Here is a 12656-nt window from a genome sequence, read left to right on the forward strand (position 1 = left end):
CACCCATAAGTGAAGGGAGGGAATGTACGGGTGCCGTCATGGGCTCAGAGAAATACCGTTATCGGTAAGAACTATATTTTTCTCTGATCGCCCATGACGGCACCACGGAGAGAATTGCATAGATAGTACATTCAGGGAGGGACCACTGCTTCCAGAACCCTTTTACCGAAGGTAAGATCTGAGGAAGAGATTAGGTCCAATCTATAGTGCCTATAGAATGTGGATGGTGAGGACCAGGTAGCAGCTCTACATATCTGGTCTATAGAAGCTCCGGCCTTCTCCGCCCAGGAAGTCGCCACTGCCCTTGTCGAGTGAGCCTTAACCTCCCCGGGAACGGACATCCCACTTGCCGAGTATGAAAGACTGATGGCGTCCGTGATCCATCTTGCTATGGTGGCTTTAGAAGCTTTTTTCCCCTTCCGGGGACCCTGGAAACACACAAACAGAGAGGAATCCTCCCTACTCTCTCTAGTGGCTTCTAGGTATTGTAAGAGACACCTTCTTACATCCAGAGTATGTAATGTTTGTTCCTCCTTATTTGTAGGGTTGGGACAGAAGGAGGGGAGAGATATCTCTTGAGACCTGTGAAATTTCGAAGCCACTTTCGGGAGATATGCTGGGTCTGTTTTTAAAATGACTCTATCCTCTAAAATTTGTGTGTAAGGGGAATTAACTGATAGAGCCTGTAAGTCGCTAACCCTACGGGCAGAAGTGAGGGCGACTAACAGAGCGGTTTTGAGAGACAAGTTTTTTATTGAAGTTTTGTGTAATGGTTCAAATGGTGGACTAGTCAGGGCTTTAAGGACCAAGTTTAAGTCCCATTGTGGAACCACTTTTACTGGCAGAGGCCTCGATCTTTCTGCTGCTCTGATGAATCTAGAGACCCACCTATTTGAAGCTAAGTCAAAATTGAATAATGCTCCTAATGCTGCCACGTGAACTTTTAGGGTACTGGTGGCTAAACCCATCTCCAAACCTTTTTGTAGGAACTCTAATATGGAATTAAGGGGAATCTCCTTCCCTATTTTTGCACCTGAAGAAGACAAAAACTTTTTCCATATTTTGCCGTACTGTCTTGTTGTAACCGGCTTCCTACTTTTTAACAGAGTTGAGATTACACCCGAAGAGAACCCCCTGTTTTCTAATATCTTCCTCTCAAGAGCCAAGCTGTCAAGTGCAAGTTCTTGACTTGCGGATGACAGACTGGGCCCTGCGATAACAGATCCTGGAGGTCTGGTAATACCCACGGGTCGGATATTGACATTTTCCTCATCCATGAGAACCAAGGTCTCTTCGGCCAGAACGGGGCAATCAAGATGACCAGTGCCCCGTCCTCCCGAATCTTCCTCAGCACTGCTGGAATCAGGATGAGAGGAGGAAAGGCATAGACCAGATGGTGACCCCAAGAAATCAGGAAAGCGTCCACAGCTACTGGGTTCCCCAAGGGAGATAGGGAGCAGAAGGAGGCTACTTTTTTGTTTAAATGGCTCGCGAAGAGATCTATTTTGGGAACCCCCCATTTTTTTGTGATCTGAGTAAATATCACTGGATTTAGTTCCCATTCCCCCTGTTTTAGGCTGGAACGACTTAGAAAGTCTGCCTTGTAATTGTCTACGCCCTTTATGTGTAGGCTTGTCAGGGATAGAAGGTTGCTCTCGGCTATTTGAAGGATTGAGCTGGTCACTTCCATTAGATTTTTGGAACGGGTACCCCCCTGATGATTTAGGTAGGATACTACTATTTGATTGTCCGACATCACCCTTACGTGGTGAGATTGAAGGACTCCCAAAAATTCCTGAAGGGCAAATTTCACTGCCAGGAGTTCCTTCATATTGGAGGAATTGTTTGCAAGGGACGGAGACCAAATGCCCTGGGCTACCAGGTCGCCCAGATGAGCCCCCCACCCTGAGGGGCTTGCGTCCGTAGTTAGGACCTTCGAGATCGGGATTACCCATGGGACTCCCTGGGAAAGATTTTCCTGCAATGTCCACCAAGTCAGGGAGTGATTGGTGCGTGGAGACAATGTTAACAGCCCGTCTAAATGTTCTCCTAGAAGGTTTTGCTCTGAAAGTAGTTGCCATTGGAGATCTCTTGAATGTAATTGGGCCCACTGGACCGCCGGGATGCAAGAGGTCATAGAGCCTAATAGGGACATGCCCTGACGGAGTGTTATGGAGGGAAGAGATTGTGCTCTTAACGCTAAAGTTTTTATCTTTTGTATTTTGCTCTCTGGGAGCCGACATTCCATTTGTTTTGAGTCTAGAGTGAGACCTAGGTACTCCTGAACCTGAGAAGGCACCAGTCTGGATTTTTCTAGGTTTATTAGCCAACCTAGATTTTTTAGAGAATGAATCACTAGGTCTAGTTGACTCTTGCAATGCTGCGGGGAGGAGCCTATCACCAGGAAGTCGTCCAGATATGGTACGATCAGGGTATTTTCTTCCCTGAGGTGCGCCATTACCTCCGCCACCAACTTTGTAAAAACCCTCGGGGCGATTGCTAAGCCAAATGGTAGAGCTGAGAACTGGAAGTGACTTAGGACTCCCTGGATGTGGACTGCCAGTCTGAGGAATCTCTGGTGGTCCTTGTGTATTGGGACGTGATAATATGCGTCCTTTAGGTCCAGGACCACCATGAAGCATTGAGGAAATAGCATCTTGATAGATGATTTTACTGTTTCCATCTTGAATGCTTGAACCTCTAGGTAGTTGTTTAGGTTTTTCAAATTGATAATGGTCCTGAAGGAACCATCTGGCTTCTTCCTCAGGAAAAGAGGGGAGTAGTACCCTTGCCCTCTTTCCTGAGGGGGAACTTCCAGGAGTACCCCTTTTTTTACTAACCCGACAACCTCGTTTTCTAGCGTCAACTGCTCTTCTGCCGAGGATCTTGTGGGTGTTATCTTGAAAGAGGGACGGGGGTACCTCTTGAATGTCAATCTCAGTCCCGACTCTATGATGTTTAGTATCCATCGACTTGAGGTAATCTTTTCCCAGGCTGGGAGAAATAGAGATAATCTCCCCCCCACCTGGGGCGAACCTTCATTGTGAAGGTTTTTTGTTATCATTGAGGTTTTTATTGAAGATAAACCCCTTATTTTTGTTCTTTTTATCTTCCCATTTCCCCTGGTTTCTCCCCGTGTTCCTACGGAAAACCTCTTGTTCCGAAAGGGCTTCCTATAAGAGGGGAGACCCAGAGGGGGGAAGGATTTTTTCTTGTCCCCCGCTTTTTCCAAGATGTCATCCAGGGTGGAACCAAACAGAAATTCTCCTTCACAGGGGATAGTACACAGTTTTGTTTTCGTCTGTAGGTCGCCTGGCCAATTCTTAAGCCAGAGGGCGCGCCTGGCCGCATTAGCAAACCCTGCTGCTCTGGCGGATAGCCTGATAGAGTCGGCCGAGGCATCAGCTAGGAAAGCCGCGGCCCCTCTCATTACCGGTAGTGTGTCCAGTATTGAGTCCCGGGAAGTTTTCCCCTTTAGTTGGCCCTCTAGTTGGTTCAGCCAAATCATCAGGGAGCGTGAAGTACATGCTGCCGCTACCGCCGGCTTCAGGCCTCCTCCCGCTGCCTCCCAGGTACCTTTGAGAAAGGCGTCTGCCTTTTTGTCCATAGGGTCTTTTAGGACCCCCATGTCCTCGAACGGGAGGGAAAATTTTTTTGAGGCCTTAGCGATCGCTACATCTAATTTGGGGGCCTTCTCCCAAAAGGAGCAGGATTCCTCCTCGAAGGGGTATTTTCTTTTAGGTGTTAAAAGAGTCTTTTTCATAGGCTTCTTCCATTCTTTCTTAATTAAGGCTGCTATTGCTTCGTTAAGAGGGAAAGCTCTTCTCTTTTTTTGTTCCAGGCCCCCAAACATTATGTCTTGTACCGATTTTTTAGGGTGGGAGTCTACCAGACCCATGGTACTTCTCACGGCTTTTATGAGGCCATCAGTATCCTCTAGAGGGAAACAGTTGTGTCCCCCCGAGGAAGAAGTAGATGATGAAGATGAGGTGGAGGAGTTGGAGGACACTGAACCCTCACTATCACTTCCTGATTTTGAGACGGGAGATGGGGACCCGAGTCTGGTTTTTCTCCTTTTTTTCCCACTTTTTAGTGATCTGAAGGTGTCCTCTACTTGTTCTTTAATCAGGCTCTTAAGGTCTGTTGCAAACCCAGGAAGGTTTTCGGATAAAGTTTGCTGAATGCAAGTATTGCATAGTCTCTTATCCCATGTAGGTGGAAGATCCTCTCTACAGATGGCGCAACTTTTGTGCTTAGTTTTACATACGCTTTTCCTCCCCTATAAGAGACAAATAACAATCTTACTGTCTCTGACATTCACGAAGATCCACTTACCACCTCCAAGACCCATAAATACCGGTTGGGGATTGTCTGCCTCTGGCTTCTTCCCCGACGCCGTACTGGACTCCTTACTGTGCTGGGACCTTTGGCGTTCTTTGTTGGTGTCCTGGTGCCCTTTCTGCTGTCGCCTTTTTTGCTGCTGCTGCTGCTGCGGCGGCGATGCTACAGGTGGAGGTGACTCGGGCTGAGGTGATGTCGGGTCGCTCATACTGCTGCTGGTCTGCGGATGCTGAGCTGACGCTGCGGCACTACTACTCATGAGGCTCTTTTGCTTATTACAGCAGAGCCACTGGGAGGATGTGGATTCCTATATTTAAACTCTCCCGCCGCTTCTGCGCAGTCCACGGAGAGGAGCGCCGAACGCCGCGTCTATTGCATTAGTTCGGCGCCACCGCCGGCGCCTGCGCAGATCGCTTCTAGCGCCCGAGCGGCGCCCCGTCAGCACCCACGCAGACCGCGCTCAGCGCTCGAGCGGCGCCCCTCAGCGCCTGCGCAGACCGCGCTCAGCGCTCGAGCTCTCGCGAGACCAGTTTGGATCCCGGGCATGCGCTGATCCTTCCAAGATGGCGCCCGGGAAGCAGCTATGGCGCTGCTGACCGGCGCCCCCGGTCCTATGCAGCCCTTGTAGCGCGTTCCTCTGCACGCCCGATGGCGGTGCAGCGTGCAGACTCATGCTTGTTCAGGGAGGGTTGCGCTGCACCTCCCGCAACCACAGAGGGCCCCCCCTGGATGTTGCCGCTGCTGCATCTTACCTGGGGAGGTGACCGCGACTCCTTGTCACCTCCCCCGCACACCCTGTCGCCCCTGGCTTCCAGCGGTGGCGCTTCGGGTCACCACCCTAGCCGAGGCAGAGGGACCCCAGCTGCCTGAATCGGACTGGTTGGCCCCGGAATTCCAACGTCGAACTGGTAAGTCCGTAGGTCTCCCATCAAGGACAGGAAACCAACTGATGCAGGAGAGTGGTACCGCCTTTTTTATCCGTAGGTTTCCTGTCCTTGGTGGGCGGATCCCCTCTCTCCGTGGTGCCGTCATGGGCGATCAGAGAAAATATGTAATCTTTAACTTTAGGCCATTTAGAAATTATTTAATCTTCAACTTGCTTAACTGTTAACAATAACAGTAATTTTGAGCAGTAGTGCCCAAGCTTTTACATGCCACTGTACACTCTGGTTTAGAAGGGGAATGTGCTGTTCCTGGGGTCCAGCTTCCAGTTTTGCCGAGGACAGTGCGGACCAGCGGCATGGTCTAGCCACTGGTCCGAACCATGCACTCTTCCAGGCTACTTGTAGAGGGAAGTTTACCTCTGCACCATGGGAGAAGTGAAGTGTAGCGGAACAGAGGCAGGACAGATACAGAATTCTGGCCAGATTGAGAGTGGGGTCTAAATTATGGAGCCTGCAAGAAGTGCACACTTCTACCTAGGTAACTGACCACTCTGAAAGCAGGGTGGCTGGTAACCTAGGCAACGTGCTGTAAACTATTAAATTAAAAATCCCTCTGATCTTGAGAACAGAGGATTTTTAATAGGTGGCAAGTTGCAAAGTTGCTCATTTTTACCCATTTACCATGGAGCTGTAGGATAATGGTTATAAAATTACCATCACCTCTTTTCTAAAAGATATTCACAGAACCCGCACCACAATAAATGTACTTAAAACAGGAGTCAACAGTCACATGATTACCGAGTCACTGGCGTGGGGACAGACATCATATAGTTTAGAAGCATCTTCTGTAGTCATAGAGCACCTGCAACAAGAGTCTTGTGAGACGGAAACACAAGAGCAGGGACAAGGACAGCCACATGGCATTACATGACGGACACGTATCCGCTATCACCATACCTCGCTCCATTAGACAGCTTTAGGATAACTTGGTTTTTAAGGTCATAGATTTTTCCCAACCAGCAGTCATATGCAATGTAATCTCCATACATAATGGGCTAGAACGAAAAAAGCAGATGGACAGGATTACCGGACTGGTTTTAAGAACATTTCCGAATTTGTCTGCTTTATACTATGCCATTCAATCATGCTATTTTTCAGTACCTTGAGGTGTCCCAGACAGGCTCTGTCCCACCACCATCATTCTGTATAACCTACATACTTTACTAATAAATATCAATATTATTTTAAAGGTTTATTCTCAAAAAGTCAAGTTATCCATTATTCAAGGGATAGGGGGATAACTTGCTGATCACTGGGGGGCCAGAGTTCCAGGCTCGAGAAACCCTGAGAAGGAGGCTGTGCAGCCTCGTCCTATATGCAGCAGAAGTGTATATATGTTCAGCCTCCACTCTATTCAGTGAATATGGGAGTGCGGGAAAAGCTAACCGCTGCACTCAGCAGTCCCATAGATAATGAATGGTGCAGAAGCCGCGCATGTGCACCCCTGCTACATTTAGGAGTCACATGAACCATAGGAACCTGTAGACTGGAGAAAATGACTTCTATGAGACCACATAGCTATGACATGTGCATGGAAAGAGCCAAGCTGCACCCATCACAAAGCGATTGGTTAATCCGATGCTACCCACCTCTAGCTTTGCAATTTTTGTGGCGGTTAATTAGAAGTGATCTTTACAAAGCAAAGTATCTTCCATGATCTCCCTACTCTATTACAAGACTTGTGACAACAGTAACAAAATATTTCCAATCCATTCCCAGTCTATATGACAGAGGGCTGTCAACAAATAACTCACCTGCACCCCGCGGTCACGTCAAGTGGGAGGGGCAATAGGAGCGGGTTCACATCCGCACCAGCAACAATGCCATTTAAAGACGCACTCACATCAACATTTCTATCCACTTAATATATTGCAGTCATCATATTATATAGAGCTGTGTGCTTTCAATTGCTCCTTTTGCCCTTCTGAACCACTGATCATCCATGGTGTCGCACCTCCGAACACCCTATCCTCCTAGACTGGGGTCCTAAGCATCGCCTCACTCCTGCCTCCTCCAGCAGCAAACCCAAAACCCCACTCCGCCGCAGCACCATTCTATTAAAAAAAAGTTTTTTCCTATTTTTCGACTCAATTTTGGCGTGCTTGTTATAATTTGCAAAATACGGTAGATGTCATGTCCCTGACACTGATGCGGGCTCCAGCGCTGAGCCCGCATCTTTTCCCACATGACAGTCATGTGCCTATAACAACCGCAGGGAAAATGGAGAGGCACCCGCAGCTGTTAACTATTTAAATCTCGCTGTCAATCTCTGAAAGCGGAATTTAACACGTGGTAGCCAGATTTAACACGACACAGCCGGCAGCAGGCCACCGGCACCCTGTCATGTGATTGGGCGCACCGATGAGAAGCACTACTATGTATAGCATAAGCAGTCAGTCTCCTAAGGGAACTATTAAATACTGGAAAAAGTTTTAAAAACAAGAAAAAAAACCCCAAAAAAAAACGAAGTAAAAAAAAGTTCAAGTCGCCCCCCTTTTGCCCCATCAAAAATAAAAAAATGGGATCGCTGTGTTCAGAAATCAATAAAGAGCATAATGAGGGAAAAAAATAAAAAAGTGAAGAGCCAGAAGTACAGTTATATGAACAAGTTTGGGCACCCCTATTAATCTTAAGCTTAATGTTTTATAAAAATTGTTTTTTTTGCAACAGCCATTTCAGTTTCATATATCTAATAACTGTTGGACACAGTAATGTTTCTGCCTTGAAATGAGGTTTATTGTACTAACAGAAAATGTGCAATCTGCATTCAAACAAAATTTGACAGGTGCATAAATATGGGCACCCTTATCATTTTCTTGTTTTAAATACTCCTACCTACTTTTTACTGACTTACTAAAGCACTTTTTTTAGTTTTGTAACCTCATTGAGCTTTGAACTTCATAGCCAGGTGTATGCAATCATGAGAAAAGCTACTTAAAGTGGCCACTTGCAAGTTGTTCTCCTGTTTGAATCTCCTCTGAAGAGTGGCATCATGGGCTCCTCAAAACAACTGTCAAATGATCTGAAAGCAAAGATTATTCAACACAGTTGTTCAGGGGAAGGATACAAAAAGCTGTCTCAGAGATTTAACCTGTAAATTTCCACTGTCAGGAACATAGTAAGGAAATGGAAGAACACAGGTACAGTTCTTGTTAAGGCCAGAAGTGGCAGGCCAAGAAAAACATCAGAAAGGCAGAGAAGAAGAATGGTGAGATCAGTCAAAGACAATCCTCAGACCACCTCCAGAGAGCTGCAGCATCAACTTGCTGCAGATGGTGTCACTGTGCATCGGTCAACTATACAACGCACTGTGTTTTTTTGCCTTTTTGTATGACCAAACAGCTCAATCTTGGTTTCATCAGTCCACAGGACCTTCTTCCAAAATGAAATTGGCTTCTCCAAATGTGCTTTTGCATACCTCAGCCGACTCTGTTTGTGGCGTGCTTGCAGAAACTGCTTCTTTCGCATCACTCTCCCATACAGCTTCTCCTTGTGCAAAGTGCGTTGTATAGTTGACCGATGCATACATAGTTTCTCATGATTGCATACACCTAGCTATGAAGTTCAAAGCTCAATGAGGTTACAAAACCAAAAAAAGTGCTTTAGTAAGTCAGTAAAAAGTAGGTAGCAGTATTTAAAACAAGAAAATGATAAGGGTGCCCATACTTATGCACCTGTCAAATTTTGTTTGAATGCAGATTGCACATTTTCTGTTAGTACAATAAACCTCATTTCAAGGCAGAAACATTACTGTGTCCAACAGTTATTAGATATATGAAACTGAAATAGCTGTTGCAAAAAAAAACAATTTTTATAAAACATTAAGCTTAAGATTAATAGGGGTGCCCAAACTTTTTCATATAACTATGTTTTTTTGGCAGCCGCAACATTGCATTAAAAGATCAAAACATCATATCTACCACAAAATGGTATCAATAAAAATGTCAGCTCAGGGTGCAAAAAACTGTTCACCCAGCCCCTGATCCCCAAAAAATGAAAAGGATATGGGTCTTGGAAAATGGCAACAAATGCAAGACTTTTTATCATACAAATTTCTAAAAAAAAATTTCACCATTTAAATATAAAATAAACGATACAAGTTTGGTATCTGCGTACTCTTTGTGACATGGGGAATCAGAATGGCAGGTCAGTTCTACCATATAGTGAACATGGCAAATAAACAATTGTGGAATTACACTTTGGTTTTGCAATTTCACCGCACTTGGAATTTTTACCCATTTTCCAGTATGCTATATGGTAAAGACAACTCGCATGGCAAAAAACAAGCCCTCATACTGCTATATAGATGGAAAAAAAAAAAAAAAAAAAGTTATGGCTCCTGGAAGAAGGGGAGGAAAGAATAAAAATTAAAAATGGTCATGGTGTGAATGGGTTAATTCTTGATTTAAATGTTAAAAAAGGGATTAGCTAAATCTTTCTAAGCTCTATTTAAAGAAAGGAAGTCCATTTTCCCTGTATGAGTCATGTGAAGTGATGAGCGAGTGTGCTCGGTACTCGGGTTTTCCGAGCATGCTCGGGTGGGTCTCTGATTATTTTGGGCGTGCTCGGAGATTATGTTAGTCCCCTGCGTAGCTGCATGATTTGCGGCTGCTGGACAACCTGAACACATGCAGAGGTTGCCTGTTTGTTAGGGAATCCCCACATGTATTCAGGCTGTCTAGCAGCCGCAAATCATACAGAACGCTCAAGATACTCGGAGACCAGCCGAGCATGCTCGGAAAACCCGAGTACACTCGCTCATCACTAGTCATGAGTCATCACTGCAAAAGTTAAGAGCAGAGGGGAAAAGGCAGCAGCTGGGTCAGAAGTTGAACAGGGGGATGATGAATGAAGGACACGAGACTTCCTGTTTGTAAAAAAGAACAGAGAAAAGAAGAAATAACTGGGTAGAAGGGCAAAATGAGCAATTGTAAGTCCACAGTGCTATATAATGTGATAATTGCAATATATTAAGAGGATAAACATTTTGATGTGAGCACTTCTTTAAATGACGCAGTTAATGATTGGCAGGAGATTTTAAATGATTATACAGCAGTATTCAGAGCTTAGCTCCAGTCACTACTGGAATAGGCAGATGCTGGCTGTGGAAGGCAGCTGGTATCTGCCCAGTAGGAGCGGATTCAGGTCCTGAGCCAGCGCCATACAAGTAACGCCAGAATATGTAGAGGGGTTAATAAGCTTTCTTTTCCTTAGTAAATGCCTATGCATGTAAATCTCACCCAAATGTGCTGCAGGTCCTTGCTGTTGACTGGATTTAGGAAGCAGCTGGTCCCCACCACTTTTACCATACAGTCTATATTTACATCAATGACAGTGCCACACTGGCTGTCCTGCAATGGAGGGGGAAGAAAGAAAATCCTCTAAGAAAACCATGGAGTCCATACAAAGAAGACAATTATAGTAGTGTACGCTACCTTTGAGCTCATGCGACGCACGGCATCCCTGGGCACCAAAGACCTGTCCTCTAGTTTTAGCTAAATGATAGAAGAGAATAGAAGACATTATTGAGGCACAAATCATAACAGACGTTCCACTACATAAATGGTGGGTTTCCCCCAAACAACATTCATTACTAGGGTCGGTGAAAACTGAATTGTACGTCCTACTGCATCGGCACATGACAGTGGCGTTTGGCCGTTGCACGGGAGTGGAAGCTCCATCTCTTAACTACTCCGCGGCTCTTTGGAAGCTGCCCTGGCTGGCTAATCAAGAGATCCGCAGTAAGAGGCGCTACTCGCACTCTAGTTTAACGGGCGCAGACTTCTGTCATGGCTGATGGAAGGGGGATGTGCAAATAAATTTGTTCCAGCTATATCCATGGCCTATTCACAAATGTATTACTGCTGGAGATCCTGCTGCTGAGACCCCCGCCAATCCCAAGAATGCAGTGGCTCAAGTCCCCTGTGGGAAAAGAGCAGTAGCACACACATATGCAACCACCACTTTTATAGACCGTGAATGAAGTAGTGATTGCACATGCTCACTAGCAATCCACACAAGGGACTCACATCATAGTAATTAGTGGGGCGATCACATCATTATCACAGATGCTGTGGATGGGTGATATGATGCTTATGGAACAACCCTTTAAAAGGTGCTGATTTTTCATGCTCAGATTTATGGCCACAGATTACCAAGGAGCGTCATTTTTACAGGAGCCATTAGACAGGGTAGTGTCTTTGTGCACATTATTTTCCATTTACTACACTAATCTGAACATATTGTCCCTAGGGGGCGCTTCCCCAGGGCTGTTCATATAGTAACCTCTCAGAAGGAAGAAAAGCTTGGCAATACTATTGCATCCCATGACATCCTATAGCTATTTGGGCTTCTAACAAAAGGTGAGCTGTTCCCCATTCTTTGTCCAGTCCTCTCTAGAACTGCTGACTCCTCTAGTAATACTTTCACACCATAGGAACTGAATGTATTAGCGCTGCTGAACATATAGGCATCCTGCCAGAACACTCCTAGGATACAATGCAGACAAACTGCATCAGATGAGCCAATACTCCCTAGATCAATGTGAATACCGCAGCACAATCACATAGAAAAGTCATGTCATTGTGCCACTACCCTGCGCACAGCACATCTGAAGCAATGTCATAGGAGCATTATGTCATTATCTAACGCTATACAGAGGTGCATTCAAGTATTTGTCCAAGCTAATTAAAAATCTGTCTACAGGAATCAATACTGTGAAATTAATTCAAAAATATACAGTACTGTGCAAGTTTTAGACAGGAAGACTCTAGAGTGGAAGACTGCACAGTAAGAATACTTTTGTAAATAGAAGTATTTATTGTCAGTCTATCAATTAACAATAAGTGAATGAACAGATGAGAAATCTAAATCATATCAATATTTTATGTGACTGCCCTTTGCCTTCAAAACAGCATGAAAGCATCAGTTCTTCTAGATACATTTGCACCCAGGGTTTGAAGGATCTCAGCAGGGAGGTTGTTCCAAACATCTTCGAGAACTAACCACAGATCTTCTGTGGATGTAGACTTGTGCTAATCCTTGTCTCTTCATGTAATCCCAGACAGACGCGATGATGAAACCAGGACTTTGTGGGGGCCTCAACATATCTTCAGGGTAAGGAAGGAGGAATCTTGGAGTTCTTAATGACATAACTTCCAAGCCTCCTTGTTCTTTCCTTTGAAGATAGTTCTTAATGACATTGGCTGGATGTTTGGGGGAGTTTTCTGCTGCAGAATAAATTTGGAGCCAATTAGAAGTCTTCCTGACGGTATTGCAATACGGATAAGTATCTACCTGTATTTCTCAACATTGACGACATTAAGAAATGAGCTACGCTGAGGACTGTAGACATAGTAATTGTACAAAGTA

The 12656-nt window shown here is 45.3% G+C and overlaps 1 protein-coding gene across 1 annotated transcript in view; it reads right to left on the reverse strand.

Annotated features, from left to right (window-relative positions):
- UBE2O (ubiquitin conjugating enzyme E2 O) overlaps nt 1-12656 on the reverse strand; it is a 66293-nt gene that overhangs the window by 43644 nt on the left and 9993 nt on the right. Inside the window, exons 2-5 of the mRNA XM_077251817.1 lie at nt 10721-10780; nt 10526-10636; nt 6183-6280; nt 6024-6087 (exon numbers count right to left, since the gene is read on the reverse strand). Coding sequence (XP_077107932.1) covers nt 6024-6087; nt 6183-6280; nt 10526-10636; nt 10721-10780 — 333 coding nt within the window. The remainder of the gene's footprint in view (nt 1-6023; nt 6088-6182; nt 6281-10525; nt 10637-10720; nt 10781-12656) is intronic.

The sequence above is a fragment of the Ranitomeya variabilis genome, chromosome 4, assembly GCF_051348905.1.
Source record: "Ranitomeya variabilis isolate aRanVar5 chromosome 4, aRanVar5.hap1, whole genome shotgun sequence".
NCBI classification, from domain to species: Eukaryota; Metazoa; Chordata; class Amphibia; order Anura; family Dendrobatidae; genus Ranitomeya; species Ranitomeya variabilis.